Consider the following 16,789-nt stretch of genomic DNA (forward strand, 5'->3'; position numbering starts at 1 on the left):
CTTTCGGCCACCCCAGCTTTGTTTCAGAAGTTCAGGTCCCACAACTCCTCCAAAGTGAGGAAACGCAAGCCAAACTCACGCCCGAACAAACGCCGAAAGCGCAACCCAAGAGGCCTGCGCACCCCTTGGACGCAGTGACACTCCCAGAAGTCCCTGGAGGTGTAGCCCGGAGCAAGCTGTGAAGAATCACGACGAATTTCAAACGGTCCATCCACCGCTTTCCCGGCTCCGAACTACATTTCCCAGAAGGCTCAACGGTGCGAATAGTCTTACCTAAACCAAACCAGCCCTCTTCCTGAGCCCGTATTCTGGGGATAATAAGGTGGATCCGAGAAGCAATCCTATTTCAAACACGTCGGAGTGGCCTTCCTTGGAGGCCACTGCCTAAGACTGAACCAGGCTCTGCGTGGCCTCCGGTGCGCGGTTCCATAAGGGGGAGCAATCCTTTAAGCAAGCGGGGTTGCAGCTAACCCTGGATAGAAAGCCTGGCGACAGGGAACCATCTTGCTCGCCATAGGTAATTTTTTGACTACATTTCCCAGAGGGCGCCTCGGCATCATTGTAATTCTCGCGTGAATTCAGCCTCAAAGTCACGCGCTGGCGGGACCTTCAGGTCTACACCGGTAACTGTTGCAGCGCCCTGCGGGCTACTGCTGTTTTGGAAGCTTGGAAGGCCTGAGGTGAGGATCCCCAGGAGAGGGTGGAGCCAGAGGCTCGGCTTTGTACGGCGGGGTAGGTTAGATTGAAATTGTAGGATTGTGTCTGGCGGTATGTGGTGAATGACCGTGTGGTTGTGACTAGCTGTTCCTGTGGTGAGTGTGTGCTTCCAGTGATTACCAGTGTGCAGCACAGTCTGGGAGCCCGTGACTGTGCTGGTATGATTGGATGGGACCCGGTGGTGTGTGTGTGTTTGGGACCACGTGCGGCATTGTTTGTGAGGGTGTGGGGAGCTTGTGACTCCGTGGATGTGCGTTTGTCCCCGTAAGGGTGTGTGATTATGCGACATTGTGACCGTGTGCTGCAGAGTACAGGTGGGGGTACCTGTGAATACTATGTGGTTTTATCTGTGGTTAGTGTCATTGTGACTGTGCGACCATCTGCAGGTGTCAGGTACTTCTGACAGTGTGGTTGTGACTGAATGTCCTCTTGGTAAATGTGTGATTGTGCCCATGTGACCATTTGAGGCCCTGGGTGTGTGGCCCTGTTGCTTTGGTTGTGGGTTACCTCTAGCTGTATGTCCCCGTGGTGGTTGTGTGACTGCTTGGTGAGTGGATAAATGTATGGGTTTTTTCACTTAGGTTGTCTACCTAAGTATTATACTGTAGTTTTCCCTCATTTTAAAACTTCTACAAATGCTATCATATTGTCTTTTTTTTTATTTTGTTTATTTGTACAACTATGTTTTTGAGAATTGTCATATTTCTCATATGGTGGTTCATTTGTTTTCTTTGCTATATTGTATTCTGTCCTTTGAAGTATACCACTGTTGTTCAGTCAATGATGGGCATTTGAGCCATTTCTAGTTTCTGACTTTATTAACAGTGCTGCCACAGCATTCTTTTACAAAGGATACGTGTGCATGAATTTATCTGCCAGACAATGGAATTTCTGGGTCATATATCTTGCACTTTACTAAATAGTACCAAAATAATTACCTAAGTGGGTGCACAAATTTATGCTTGCACGGCAATGTTTGAAACATCTCATTGCTCCATGTCCCTACCAAAACATGGTTCCGATAGTTTTTTAAAAAACATTTTTATGAGATATAGCATATATAAAGTACACAAATCTTAAGAATAGAGCTGTATCACAATTTCCTAAATTAACATTAAGAACTTTGCCAGCGCCCCCAGAAGATTCCCTCATACCCCTTCCCAGTTATTTCTCCCACAATCATTATTCAGAAGTCTTATCACCATTAATGACCCATTCCTGAACTTCTTTATAAATGGAATTGTATAGCATGTGCTCTTTTATGCCTGGTCTCTTTTCTTACACATTATGTCTGAGACTCATCCATGTTGTTGAGTGTCATTGTTCGAAGTTCTCTTTACATATGGGATATATTGCAATTTATTAATTGCTTACACTATTGATGGACATTTGATAGTTAACATTTCTTTGGCTATTACAAACTGTATTGCTGCTATGAACATTCTGTTTTTGGTGAACATGTAAATACTTTTCTGTTAGCTAAATACTTAGGAGTAGAATTGCTAGATCATACAGTGGGCATATATTTAATAAATACTACCAATTTGTCATGTGGTTCTACCAACTCATCTAGCAATATATGAGTTTCAGTTGCTCCTCATCGTCTCTGTTTGATATTGTCAGTCTTTTATTTTAACTATTCTGGTGGGATAGTTAAAATAGTGGAATTTCATCGCAGTTTTAATTTGTATTTCCCTGATGGGTAATGATGTTCAGCACCTTTTCATAGGTTTATCGGCCATTTGGATATCCTGGTTTTTAAAGTGTCTGTTTAGGTCTTTTTGCCCACTGCCCTTTAAAAAAATTTTTTTTCATTTTAAAACACTTTTATTTTTATATTGTAAGTATAATGTAAAGAATTCCTATATATTCTTCACTCAGGTGCCCTTGGTACAATGATGAAAATCAAGAAATCTACTGACTCATTTACAGACTTTATTTAAATTTTGCTAATTGTCTTATCAGTGCCCTGTTCTTTTTCAGGATCCAATTGAAGGTTCCCACATTGATTTAATTGTCTTATCTCTTCCCATGAGACATAGTTCTTTTTTTTTTTTTTTAAGATTTTATTTATTTCAGAGAGAGAGAGAGAGCGCACGCGTGCACAAGCAGGGGGAGGGGCAGAGGCAGAGGGAGAAGCAGGCTCCCCACCAAGCAGGGAGCCTGGTGCAGGGCTAGATCCCAGGACCCTGAAATCATGACCTGAGCCAAAAGCAGTTGCTTAACCAACTGAGCCACCCAGGCGCCCCCAGACATAGTTCTTTAGTCTTTTTTAGCTTTCCTGACCTTGACACTTCTGAAGAGTACTGGCCAGTTATTTTGTAGACTCTCATTCCATTTGGATTTGTCTGCTTTTTCCCTCATGGTTAAATTTAGACTATGCATTTTTGGCTAAAAGATTACAGAAACTATGTTTGTCTTCCTCTCAATGTGTCATAGAATGTTATCAATATATTTCATTACTGGTAATGTTAACTATGATCACTTGGTTGAGGGGTATCTGCCAGGTTTCTCCTTTGTAAAACTACGATTTTTCTCTTTTTAATTAATAAGTATCTTGTGGAGAGGTGCTTTGAGACTATGCAAAAATACTGTCCTCATGGGTGTGCCTGATTGGCACAGTCAGAAGAACATGGGACTCTTGATCTTGGAATCATGAGTTTGAGCTCCACTTCGGGGTATAGAGATTACTTAAATAAACTTAAAAAAGATGTTCTCATCATACTTTCACCCATTAACTTTAACATGCATTGATCATTCTTGTCTGTAACAATTGTTACTGTTGATGTTTGCCTATTGGTGATTTTCTCTTTACATCATTCCTTCTATATTTATTAATTTATTCTGTAAAGAGCTGTCCTTTATTCCTCATGTGTTTATTCAATTATTTATTAACTCGGGTACTTATTTTACTCTATGAGTTTTAATCCATTAGTATTGTTATATATTTTGTTCAAATTGTCCCAGATTGGGCCATTAGGAACGCCTTCAAATTAGCTCCTGTGTCCTTTTAACATGGCATCATTTTTGAGTACATTCTTATGCTTATGTATATCTTTTCCCATTTTCTTAGAAGGTTTTTAGCCCTTTGTCTTTTATGATTAGTGCTTTTTTTTGTATCTTGAAAAGAAATCTTTATTTCCAAGTTCCTGAAGATATTCTCCTGTTTTCTTTTGGAAGCTTTATAGATTTAGCATTCGTATTTAAGTCTATGGTCCATCTTGAATTAATTTTTGTGTATGGTATTTATGGAAAACACCATCCTTGCCCATCTGAATTACAGGAGGCTTTTATCATAAGTTAGGTGACATATATGTGGCCCTCTTTCTGGACCATATTCTGTTTTATTATCTTTTTGTCAGTGCCACTGTCTTGAAATCTATAGTATTAGTCCTTCAACCTTTTTTCTTTTCTTTTTCAAGAATGTCTTGGCTTTTTAAAGTCCTTTTAATGGATGTCAGAATCAACTTGTTAATTCTTTTAATTCTTTTTTTAAAGATTTTATTTATTTATTTGAGAGAGAGAGTAAGAGAGAGATCATGAGCAGGGGGAGAGGCAGACTCCCCACTGAGCAGGGAGCCTGATGCAGGACTCGATCCCAGGACTCTGCAATCATGACCTGAGCCTAAGACAGATGCTTAACCGACTGAGCCACCCAGGCGCCCTCAACTTGTTAATTCTCACAAAAAATGAAAAATCGTTTCTGGGGTTTTGTGTGTGAGTCTATATGTTACTTTGGGAAGAATTGCCATCCTATCAATATTGAATCTTCCAGTTAATAAATGTGGCGTATGCCTACATTTGTTAAGATCTTTAATTTCTCTCAACACTTTGTTGTAGTTTTCAGTGCACATCTTTTGTTAGATTTGTACCTGGATATTTGACATTTATTGTTGAAACTGTACATGGTTTTAAATTTTTTTTTCATTTTCCAGTTGTCTGTTGCTAGAAGTACAGTTGTTTTTTGTATATTGTCCTTGTATCTAGCATCTACAAAATACCTACTGTATATGCTATTTATCAAGTTGAGGAAGTTCTCTTTCTCATTTGCTAAGATTTTTACATTAATGAGGTCTGAGTTTGGCAAATGCATTTTCTCTATCAAGAGGATCATATGTTTTTTACTGTTATCATCAATGTGGTACATTATCTTAATTTTCATATCTTGAACCAACCTTTCGTTCCTGAAGTAAACCCTACTTTCCATAATGTATTAAACTTTTTAAGAATTCGACTGGGTTAGATCTGCTAATACTTTATAGAATTTCTGCATTTATGTTCATGAGAAATATTGGCCCATAATTTTCTTTTCTTTTAATATCTTTGTTTTGGCATCAGGCTTATATTAGCCTCATAAAATGAGTTAGAAAGAATTCCCTGTGTTTTTCTATTCACTACATTTAAGACTAAAGGTTTTCCTTAAATTTGGAAGAATTCACTGATGAAGCTCTCTGGGCCTGAAATTTTCTTGATAGGAAGATTTTTATTTTATTTATTTAGAGAGGCTTAAGCAGAGGGATGAGCAGAGAGGGGAGGGTGAGGAGGGGGAAAGAATCCCAAGCAGACTCCATGCTGAGCACAGAGCCCAACACTGGAGCTCGGTCTCAGGACCTTGAGATCATGACCTGAGCTGAAACCAAGAGTCAAATGCCTAACTGACTGAGCCACCCAGGCACCCTGGAGATTTTTAAACTATGGAATCAATTCACCTCTTCAGATATTTCGGGTTTTTTGTTTGTTTTGTCCATTTTGGCATGTTTTTTAAAATCTGTTTCATCTAAGCTTTCAAATTTAATAGGATAAAGTTATTAGTATTCTCTTACTATGTTTTTAATGTCTATGGTGTCTATAATGATGTTCTCTTTTTCATTCCTGCTTTTGTTTATTTGTGTTACCCCTTTCTTATTCATTAATGTGTCTTTTCTGGGTACTGTCAAGCCTTTTTTTCTCTGATTGTGGCTTTGCTTTTTGTTTTGTGTGTTTTCCTTTTTATTTTTTATTCAGGTTTGCTGAGCTTCTTGAAAATTTTGTTGAGGCTTTTTATCAGTTAATCAGTTCAGATATTAATTATTCTCCCATCTCTTTTCTTCTTCAGAGGCTCCACTTACATATATGGTAAATCTTTTGACTGTGTCCCTTTTGTCTTACACTCACTTCTGTTCTTTCTGTTCTATTTTTTTTTTATTTTATTTATTTTAGAGAGAGAGTGAGAAAGAGCATGAGAGGGGAGACGGTCAGAGGGTGAAGCAGACTCCCCCATTGAGCAGGGAGCCCAATGTGGGACTCGATCCCGGGACTCTAGGATCATGACCTGAGCCGAAGGCAGTCGCTTAATCTGTTCTATTTTTCCTCTGCACTTCATGTGGGGCTTTTTTTTGTTTTTGACTTGTCTTTGAGTTCAGTATTCCTATCCATTGCTTGTTTGGTCTTATGTTAAAACCATACAATGACTTCTTAATTTTTCTTTAAGTTTATATTTTATTATTTTTTAAAGATTTTCTTTATTTATTTGTTAGAGAGGGAGGAAGAGAGAGCACAAGCAGGGGGAGCAGCAGGCAGAGGGAGAAGCAGGCTCCCTGCTGAGCAAGGAGTCCGATGCGGGACTCGAATCCAGGACCCTGGAATCATGACCTGAGCTGAAGGCAGACACTTAACTGACTGAGCCACACAGGCATCCCTATTTTATTTTATTTTTTTAGTAATCTCTACACCCAATAAGGGGCTCAAACTCACGACCCCAAGATCAAGAGTCGCATGCTCTTCTGCTTGAGCCAGCCAGGTGCCCCAACTTCCTAATTTCTTAATTTACTGATCTAGGTTGTCTATTTGATTCTTTTTTACAGATTTCAATTCTGTTTAATTTCTTCATCTTATCCATTTGCCTATATTTTTTAGTTTTTAACATTTTAATTATAGCTATTTTAAATTGTTTGCCAGTTCTAGTATCTGAATCATCCATAGTACTGCTTCTATTTTCTAGTTTTCTCTCCAAGCATGTCTAGCAATTTTTAGTTGAGTGATAGATATTGTGTCTAAAACAACCATGGAGGCCAAGGGCAGCCACTACCTACATCTAGCCTTCTCATTATAAAGAAAAATGAGTGCTTTTCAGGTCTTTGTTAACTAACAAATACAATTCTCAGCATACAGGAAATTTTTAGGATAATGTTGGAAATAATTCAGACATTATATTTTTATTAAAAGAATGGCTTATTCTTTAGAAGAGTGCAAAATTCTCAAAAATTTTATTAACTAGATTTCAAAGGACTCTCTTGTCTGTAGTGGTATCTTTTGGCAGTGCTCCTGCCCAAGGTGTGGTTATTTTGCAAGTATACTACAGTCTTGGCCCCAGAAATCATTGGCTTTAAAAGGGAGGAGCAGATTCCCCAGATGGCAAGAATTCAGCCAGAGAATATACTCTAGGAGCAAACATGAAGAGGGTTGGGAATGTAACAAACAGTATGGAGCTGTTGAAGTAAGAATGTTTCTTGCCCTTTCTATCTGGAAGGTGCCGCACTTGAGGATGCTCCTTTAACCAGGAAAGGCCATTACGAGAGACCAGAAAGGGAGACTTAAAGTGAGAAGTATGGGAGAAGAAGCCCTGTTTCCAAGTCTTCCTAGATTATTACTGATTCTTTAGAATCTAGCACAATGCCTGCCACATAATAGATTATGTTGGTTTATAATGAAAAGAATACTAAGAGCTTAATAAATAGTAATAATAATAAAAATATTAAAGGAGTGCTTTCAGATTTAAAGAAGAGACATTTGTAGATTACTTCATTTCCTGAAATGTATATATCCCTGGGGGTGAGTGCTTGGGGGTAGAAGTATCCATTAAATAATTGATAACAAGGTTCTACTTCCTGGGTGGCCAGTTTTACATGCAATTATTTTTTTTTAAGATTTTATTTATTTGAGAGAGAGAGAGCACAAGCACTGGGGAGGGGCTGCAGGAGGGAGAAGCAGATTCCCCGCCAAGCAGGGAGCCTGATGCGTGACTTGATCCCAGGACTCTAGGATCATGACCTGAGCCTAAGGCAGGCTTAACCGACTAAGCCACCCAGGTGCCCTACATGCAATTACTGATAAATTATTTAATGACCAAGGAGCTTTGTACTAGGAATGCTCACTGCCCTTTATACTTTTATAATGCTCTTTGTTATATTCCTATATCTAATATTATCTAACAAAAAACCCCATATTTCATTAAACATTTCAACCTTTATCTCAAATTCATTTACTCCCCTTAAACAATTTAGACTTCTGTTAGTATTTTAGTATAACATTCTTTTGGACATTTTAAACATCTTAAGCACACAAAATATATACAATTATTACAAATTTTATTACTACACTTACAATTAAAAGCCTTCTAAAGCATCAGTGATAAGGATTTAGTCCATTTCTACAGTTTTTAATTCATTCCTGTTGTTAATTTAAGTATCTTCCTAAAGTTTTGGTAATATTGCTTTGTTTCCTTTTCTGGATTTCACTTTTCTTAAGCTAAAATTCACTAACCCCAAAAAGTCTTCTCAAACTGGGCAAGATTAGAGAATCTGGTTCATCAACCAGTTGTTTCTTTTGTTGTTTTTTTTTTAAGATTTTATTTATTTATTGGACAGAGAGACATAGCGAAAGCAGGAACACAAGCAGGGGGAGTGGGAGAGGGAGAAGCAGGCTTCCTGTGGAGCAGGGAGCCTGACGCGGGGCTTGATCCCAGGACCCTGGGATCATGACCTGAGCCGAAGGCAGATGCTTAACAACTGAGCCACCCAGGCGCCCCTAACCAGTTGTTTCTTGGTCAGGACCTGGGACCTGATTGTACAATCCAAGATCATTAAAAACTGTTTTGACAAATGTACACCCAAACTAAAATGTATATGAACAACTTTTAGGAATTATTCAGAATTCATATAAAAGTAAAATGATATACATATAAGGATATTTATTACAGCATTGTTTGTTATAGTGAAAGACAGGAAATAGCCCAAATGGTCATGGGCAACAGGTTGGTTAAATAAAGTGTATCCATTTAAGGAAATCAATGTAGCTAAGGGAATTACATAGCTCTATATGTACTAGTTGGGAGCCAGTTCAAGATACATTAAATAAAAATAGCAGTATGTATAACAGTGTGTATAATATGCCATCATTTGTGTAAAAAAATTTGTATCTTTGTGTGTATATATACTATATTCTCCAAGCCATATCTGATTGTTGAAATCTATCCTACTCGGGGCGCCTGGGTGGCTCAGTCGTTAAGCGTCTGCCTTCGGCTCGGGTCATGATCTCAGGGTCCCGGGATTGAGCCCCGCATCGGGCTCCCTGCTCCGTGGGGGGCCTGCTTCTCCCTCTCCCACTCCCCCTGCCTGGGTTCTCTCTCTCTCGCTGTGTCTCACTCTGTCAAATAAATAAAATCTTTAAAAAAAAAAAAGTTAAAAAAAAAAAGAAATCTATCCTACTCTAGTCAAAGACTGAGGTCTCTGGAGTCGGGGATAATGAAAGATTTGCCCATTTTTGTCATTGATACCCTCAAGTGTTTGTATGGGGTGAACAGAGGGGAATGATCATTCTGGGAGCTATGAGGCAAGTGGAATCTTATGTAACTTCTTTTGTCTTCCCCAGTTTTGCCCTTTTCCAAGAGGAGCCCAAAGAAGGACTGGTCTTTTTCCGCAAATACCAAAGCCATGACTCAGGTGAGATGCAGTTTCCTTTTGCTCAAATAGAATCATTTTTACCCCTAGTACATGTAAACATTTGCTTTCCTCATCATGATATTTTTGGTGTTAAAAAAAAACAACAACAACAAACTTTCAAACAGTTTAGTTAAAAGCAGTGTAAATGTCAAAGTTCTCTTATGCTTGCTATAAAGAAAAAGGTCTCCAGTAAGTCAATTAAAAGAATGTCTGTCTTGGTGGAATTATTTATAGAAAAAAGAACTGGTTCCATAACCATTGTTGGAAAAAAGATATAAAGTCTGGTTAAAGATTTTTACACCCTTAAATTACAGGTAACAGAGGGCCAAGTGGTTCAATAACAAGTTTCTCTGAAGATGCCTTAATCAGATTAAAATCCATCAGAAAATTACTTATGGATTCCATCAAGAATCCTTATTTGTTCCTACAAAGAGATTGTTAATTACATAATGTAAAAACGGTCTGACTGAGACCAGGTTTGGAAAAGAAAATTTTACCCTAGTTAATATGGTCCCCATTCAGGAACCTGATCCCCATTTCTTCATAAACAACCCCAAGGCCCTCCCCAGTTCCCTATGCTTTTAACCAGTGTTTACAGACTCGTTTAGTAAGTCCTTCAGCATCTTCTGTCTTAGACTTCTGCCAGAAATCTTGATAGAACAGAAATGTGTCCCCCATTTGTTAATGAATCTAATTTGCTTGGACAGTGATTGGATGGGACGGAGATAAGTAATTAGGGGCACTCATAGGGAAAAGCCCTGATCATCACAGACCTAGGTTTTCAAAGAAGAAAATACAAGGAATGGTTTTGCCTGATTTCAGTCTTAATACATGGGAAAATCTTCTGGTGTATGAGCCTTTCAGGTTTGGGGATATGATTCCTGGTTAGTAGAAAGCTGTCCTCACCAGATTATCCATGATAAATAGACTTTAGTAATGCTGTTGTGTGAATCTGGATCATCTTCCATCACTCTCCTATAGCGCAGGAACTAACGGAATTTACAGTTGAGCAGTGGGCAGTTATAAGACTGGGCCAATACTGGGGAGCTCTTTAAAAATAACCTTCAACCTCAGTGTCTGAAAACCAAAGAAAACTTGTTTTATATCCATATAATAGAATATTATTCAGTGAAAAAATACGCTTATGAAAAGAATTTGTTAACAAGGAATTAACTCTTATTATATAATAGTGTGAGATGAGAAAGGATCAGTCTTGAATTTAATGCAAGTTTAATTTTCCAAGATAAAAGTTTTTAAAGTCATTTTACACATTTTACAAGTGAAGTAGTGCTATTCAAATCTTACCCCATCACCAGTCCCACTCCTAAAAGGTGACTCAACTCTTGAATATGGTTTAATTGCTATCTTTTGATGAATCAGTTTTACTCTCTTGACTTACTACAGAGTAGAAGGGACATTGTACTCTTGTATTGCACCATTTCCTCTGATTCTGTTATTAATTATACTTTTTGTCAAATCAGTAGTATACAGAATAGTATGACTGCAAATGTTGCTCACTGCTGAGCCAGCTCATACCTCTGTTCTATTACAACCTTTCATTTTTCCCGGGGTTAATTGCTTTTTTTCCCTATTTGCTTAGTTGTCCATGTTTTCCCTCTGGTCAGACACATCAGTTTGTTCTGAGTGTGGAGACTGCCATCCCCATTTTCCCTTTTTCCTGCTCCCACCTGGTCTGGTTACTCTCTGGGCCTGCTGCGCAGCTTTCCCAAGATTTCCCCTTTTTTGTTTACCTGAGATTTCCTTTCACTGTTCTCCTGTGGTTAATTCACCTATTTCTTGAATACTGCATCTTCCTCTTTTTTGGTTTACTCCCTCCCTCTGGGTGGAACACATCTTCTGGTAGTTTCTAAGAAATTGTGCTGGAGTCCTTTTATATCTAATTTTATTTATTCATTTGACAGAAAGACAGCAAGAGAGGGAACACAAGCAGGGGGAGTGGGAGAGGGAGAAGCAGGCTTCCCACTAAGCAGGGAGCCCGATGCAGGGCTCAATCCCAGGACCCCAGGATCATGACCTGAGCTGAAGGCAGACGCTTAATGACTGAGCCACCCGGGTGCCCCTAGAAATGTCTTTTTTCAACCCTCACAACAGAATGATAGTTGAGTTATGGAATCTAGGTCAGAATTTCTTTTCTCCATTAGCATATTGAAGAATTGTTCTTATCATTTCTTGTTTTTAGTAGTGTTCTTGAGAACCTCATTGCCTCTCTGACTCTTGATGTCTTTTATATGATCTGCTCTCTGGGTACTTATAATGTCTTCTCTTTATCCCTTATTCTGAAATTTTACTCTTAGCTATTTGGGAAAAGAAGAGAGAGAAAGAGGCTCACATGTGTTGATGACTTATTGTATGGCAAGTATTATGCTAGCCATTTGTATAATTATTTCATTTAATTGGATAGTCCTCATAGCAGGATTTTGTACTTTCCCAGTTTTATCTGGGGGAGACAGAATGAACATGGAAACACAAGATTCAGTCCAGCTTATATGTTTACAGTCCTCCACTTGCATCCCAAGCATCCAGCCCTATTCTATATGCTTGCTGTTTTTCACTTCTACTTCATTCTTTTCTTCTCTCTTTCCTTCACAAAAAAAAAAAGAAAAGAAAAAAAAACACTTCTTTTTATTAATCAAGTCATATACATGGTTGTTGTTCCAGGAGTCAGTGGTGTTCAATGATGTGTCCATAGACTTCTCTCAGGAGGAGTGGGAATGCCTGAATGATGATCAGAGAGATTTATACAGAGATGTGATGTTGGAGAATTACAGCCACCTGGTTTCAATGGGTAAGGACATCTGTCCATAATAATTCAGATTCTGCCCTTAGAAGGTCTACTTTGTCCCATGTGAAATACCCACCTTTCAAGTAGGTATTTCTACATTCTGTGCTTAGAGGAATGTTTTTAATATTGTAGCATTAGAAAAAAGAAGCTGTGTTGAGTTATGGGGGAAGTTTCAAGTCCTCTGTTATGTTTCATAAATCTGATATACCTTTCTTTGACTCTTTCTTAATGAAGGGACTAAATTTGAATCCTGGGATATTCTCATCATAAACTTATCTCGTTACTTCTTTTGTAAGCAGGACATTCTGTTTCTAAACCAGATGTGATCTCCTTCTTGGAGCAGGGGAAAGAGCCCTGGTTGGTTGACAGAGAACTAACAAGAGACCAGTGGCCAGGTAAGTGAGGTGTGGCAGGTAATGACCCAGTTGGTCAGTGGAAAGCCTGCACCTTTGAGGTGCTATCTGGGAATCTCCCCGTAAAAGCTTTAGGCCCCTTGTACACAAGTAAGCCTTTTCAGCATGTGCTTTCAAATGACCTTACCTTTTCCCCTTACTTAATACACTCTACCTGCTTTTCTCCTCTTATAGTTCTTTCTAATTCCTCTTATTCTTGCCCAGTTCTAACCTGCCAGTGACCTTCTCTACCCTAATGATATTCCTTTCTGTCCATATTTTGGATCTGATTCCTCATCACTTCTCATCCTCTTTTGTATTTAATCTTAAAAAAAGCACCACTCTCTTCTGAAATATATTTTTATTCTGTATTGCCAAACATTTATTTTCTTTAGGGTGTTTTAGATAAAGTAGCTCATATAGTCATTGCTTCATTCATACTTATAACAAACATTTACTGATTTTCGAATGTGTGAGGCACTCTGCTAGATACTGCAGAGATTAAAAAAAGGAATAAGCAATTTCAGAATGTATAGCTTAAAAGGGGCACTACAACACGTCTATATATAACTTCTATAAAGTAGAACCATCATAAGAGAGGTTAAAGTAGGGAGCTCAGAAAAAATGAGGGATTAGGATATAGAAGAGAAATTGATCTGTATAGATGTCATAGAGGGAGATTTGAGTGTGCCTGTCATTAACTTTAGATAGAATGTTGGAAATAAAGGCTCTGTGCCTCCATTGAGAACTTAGAGCTGGCAGTGATCAACAGAATTGGTATGCAGGAGTTTAAACAGGACAGCACATTCATTCATTCATTCAGTATATGTTTATTGAATATCTGTCGTATGCCCGGCACTATTCTCAACACTGATGTTACAGCAGTGAATAGAACATGCAAAATCTCTATTCCCAGAGCTTACCCTCCGATGCTGAGAGAGATACAAAAATAAATGAATATATGTCATGTAATAGTAAGTGCTAAAAAGAAAAAGTAGAGAAAGGGGATAGAGGATGCTATTTTATAGGATGGGGTAAGAGAAACTTTTCCAATTAGGTGACATTTTGGCAGAAACTTGAAGAAGTATAGCAGTAAATCATTATATGTGGTTACTGGAAGGAAGAACATTCCAGAGGGAGGAAGCCAGACATTCAAGGGCCCCGAAGCAGGTGTGTATTGGCTGTGTTCAAGGAGCAGCCAGGAGGCCAGTGCTTTACCATGGTTGTTTAACTATTTCAAGTAAATCCAAGACTTCATGTCATTTCACCTTTGCATAATCTCAGTATATAGTTCTAAAATATATGGACATTTTTTCCCCTTACATAACTTTAATGCCATTATCATCCCTAATAAATTTTACAATTTCTTGGTACACTGGATGGTTTTCATGTCATTATATTGAATACTGGTGAGAGTGGACATTTTCATCTTAATGGTGCTGTTGTCTTTAACTTGGTCACTACTAAGTTTACCCTTTTTATCTATTACTATCCTTACTTTTTCAGTCAGTTTTTATGGACTTTATCAAATAAAAACATCCATTTACCCATTTCCAGAAGGTGCTTTTACTTTTTAATTTTAATTTGCGTTGGCGTCTTATAATGTATTTTCAATGTGTTTGTAGCTCCTTAGTGATTATTGTGATTTCTGATTTTAGAAAATTAACGGTCCTCTACAAATTTTATAATACTTTATTCTGTTGTTTTTAAATTTTTCTGTAATTTGTTTTATACCATTTAAATCCATTTTAAGTTTCTTTTGCAATAAGGTATAAATTGAGAGTCTAAATCAATTAACCTCTGTCCCGCACACACAGACATTTTAGCACCATGTCGTCATTTAGCTCATTCATCATTGTTTTATCTGCCTGTTCAAAATAGGTTCTGATTTATGTTAGTTTGCATTTCAGGGCCTCTTTTTCTATTTCTTTTATCCATCTGTCCACTTATGCCTACAGAGATAGATATGCCTAGCAGAACATATTCTATATTGTCATTTTTCTTACTGGAGATTATCACAAATAACGTAACAAACTGCAGATGGAGTTTTTTCTATATTGTCATTTTTCTTATTGGAGATTATCACAAATAATGTAACAAACTGCAGATGGACATTCCAACAGTTATGAAATGAACTTTCATGGAACCATTACCCAGGTCAAGAACTACAGCACTACCAACACAGATCTCTTTGTGTCCTTTCATAGTTTTACTATCTAAGAGTGCCATTGAGCATTTTGCTTTTAAGATTCATACATAGTGCTGCTTGTAGTCAGACTTGATTCATTTCATTATATGAATATACCACAGTTTAACAGTTCTATTGTTCATTGACATTTGGACTGTTTATAGTTTTTGACCATAACAATCAGCTACTATGAACATTTTCTGTGTTTTAGAACTAGGAGAGAAGTGAATAGATCATAAGACATAATGTCTTCAGCTGCCGAATTTTCAACTTTTCTTTAATGCCTATACTAGTTTACAGTCCCACCAGCATATATGAGAGCTCTCATTATTGCACGTTTCTTAACATATGGTATTGTCATGCTTGGATTTTTTCCAATTGATGAGTAGATAGTATAGTTCAGTGTGATGTTAGTTTGCATTTCCCTTTTTACTGATGCATTTCACACATTTCGTATCATTATTGGTCTCTTGAAATTCTTCTTAGTGAATTGCCTATTCAGGTCTTTTTAAAATGTCTTTCTGTTGGATTGTCTCTATTTTTCTTAATGATATGTAAGGATTCTCTATATATTTTGCTTATAAGTACATTCAGTGTTCTAAAATTGTAAATAACTTCTCTCATTCTGAAATGTCTTTTAGCTCTCTTTATGGTTTCATTTTGTGAACAGAAGTTCTTAATTTTAGTCAAATTTATCAATCTTTTGTGCTTCACACTCATTGGATCTTAAGTGAGAAATTCTTCCTCAGCTTGTTTTAGAATCTTACATAAACAATCACATTATCTGTACTTTTTTGTCCTCTTTAAGAAGCCTTTGCTTACCATAAGACCATGAACAGAACATGTTCTCTGTTATTTGAGGTTATAATTAGACATTAGAACATATGGATCATCCTTAGTGTCTATTACTTTTTATCCTTTTTTTCAATTTATACTGCCTTTACATGGAATTCCCTGGCTTATTTTGTATTAGTTCACTAATACATTCTTCAGCTATGACCATTTGGCTCTTCAGCCTATCCATTAAGTTTTTTATTTAAAAAAAAAAGTATAGTTATTTATTTAAAAAAAAAATACCGTAGGGATGCCTGTGTGGCTCAGTTGGTTAAGCATCTACCTTCGGCTCAGGTCATGATCCTGGGGTCCAGGGATCAAGTTCCACCTCCGGCTCCTTGCTCAGCGGGGAGCCTGCATATCCCTATGCCTGCCTCTCCCCCTGCTTGTGTGCACGCACTCTCTCTCTGACAAATAAATAAAATCTTTAAAATAAATAAATAAGTAAATAAATAATACCGTATACAAAAGGGGCCCTTGGATGGCACGGTCGGTTAGGCGTCCAACTCTTGGTTTCTGCTCGGGTCATGATCTCAGGGTCCTGGATCAAGCCCCTCATCTGGCTCCAGGCTCAGTGAGGAGTCTGCCAAAGTTTCTCTCTCCCTCTCTGCCCTTCCCCACACACACTCTCTCAAATAAATAAACCTTTTTAAAAAAAAAACTGTATACACAATAGGGTATATATAACATAATGAACATAAAATTATAAGATAATAACATGTAAATCTCTGGACTTGCATATGCAGATTTGCTAGGAAATATACCTAGGAATGTAATTGCTGGGTCTTGGCATACATACTTACTCAGCTTTACTAGGTAATACCAAACCATTTTCCAAGTGTTTGTATCACTCTCTTTCCCTATAATTGATACTGAAAGATTTTTTTTTCATTTTTTAATTATCTGATGAGTATAAAATCTTACTTTATTGTTTTAAATTAAATTTTCCTGGTTACTATTAAAGATGATTGCCTTTCCTTATTTGGCCATTATGCCATTTTGTGTAATGTGTAATGCCATTTTGATTATTTTTGTATCAGGCTATTTGTCTTTTTCCTAAGATTGTAGGAATTTCTTATATATTTTGAGGATACTAATTTTTGGTCAATAACATATTTTGTAGACATCTTTTCCTGTTATAGGTTCTTTATTTACT

General features: G+C 37.5%; 1 protein-coding gene across 1 annotated transcript in view; it reads left to right on the top strand.

The window, feature by feature from the left end:
• The first annotated feature begins 593 nt into the window (after window positions 1-593).
• Window positions 594-16,789, top strand: part of LOC113935587 (zinc finger protein 28 homolog) — a 54,805-nt gene continuing 38,609 nt past the window's right edge. Inside the window, exons 1-4 of the mRNA XM_035724895.1 lie at window positions 594-680; window positions 9,346-9,416; window positions 12,096-12,222; window positions 12,516-12,614. Of these exons, the coding sequence (XP_035580788.1) occupies window positions 9,408-9,416; window positions 12,096-12,222; window positions 12,516-12,614 (235 nt within the window). The 5' untranslated portion in view covers window positions 594-680; window positions 9,346-9,407. The remainder of the gene's footprint in view (window positions 681-9,345; window positions 9,417-12,095; window positions 12,223-12,515; window positions 12,615-16,789) is intronic.

Source organism: Zalophus californianus, chromosome 17 (assembly GCF_009762305.2).
Source record: "Zalophus californianus isolate mZalCal1 chromosome 17, mZalCal1.pri.v2, whole genome shotgun sequence".
NCBI classification, from domain to species: Eukaryota; Metazoa; Chordata; class Mammalia; order Carnivora; family Otariidae; genus Zalophus; species Zalophus californianus.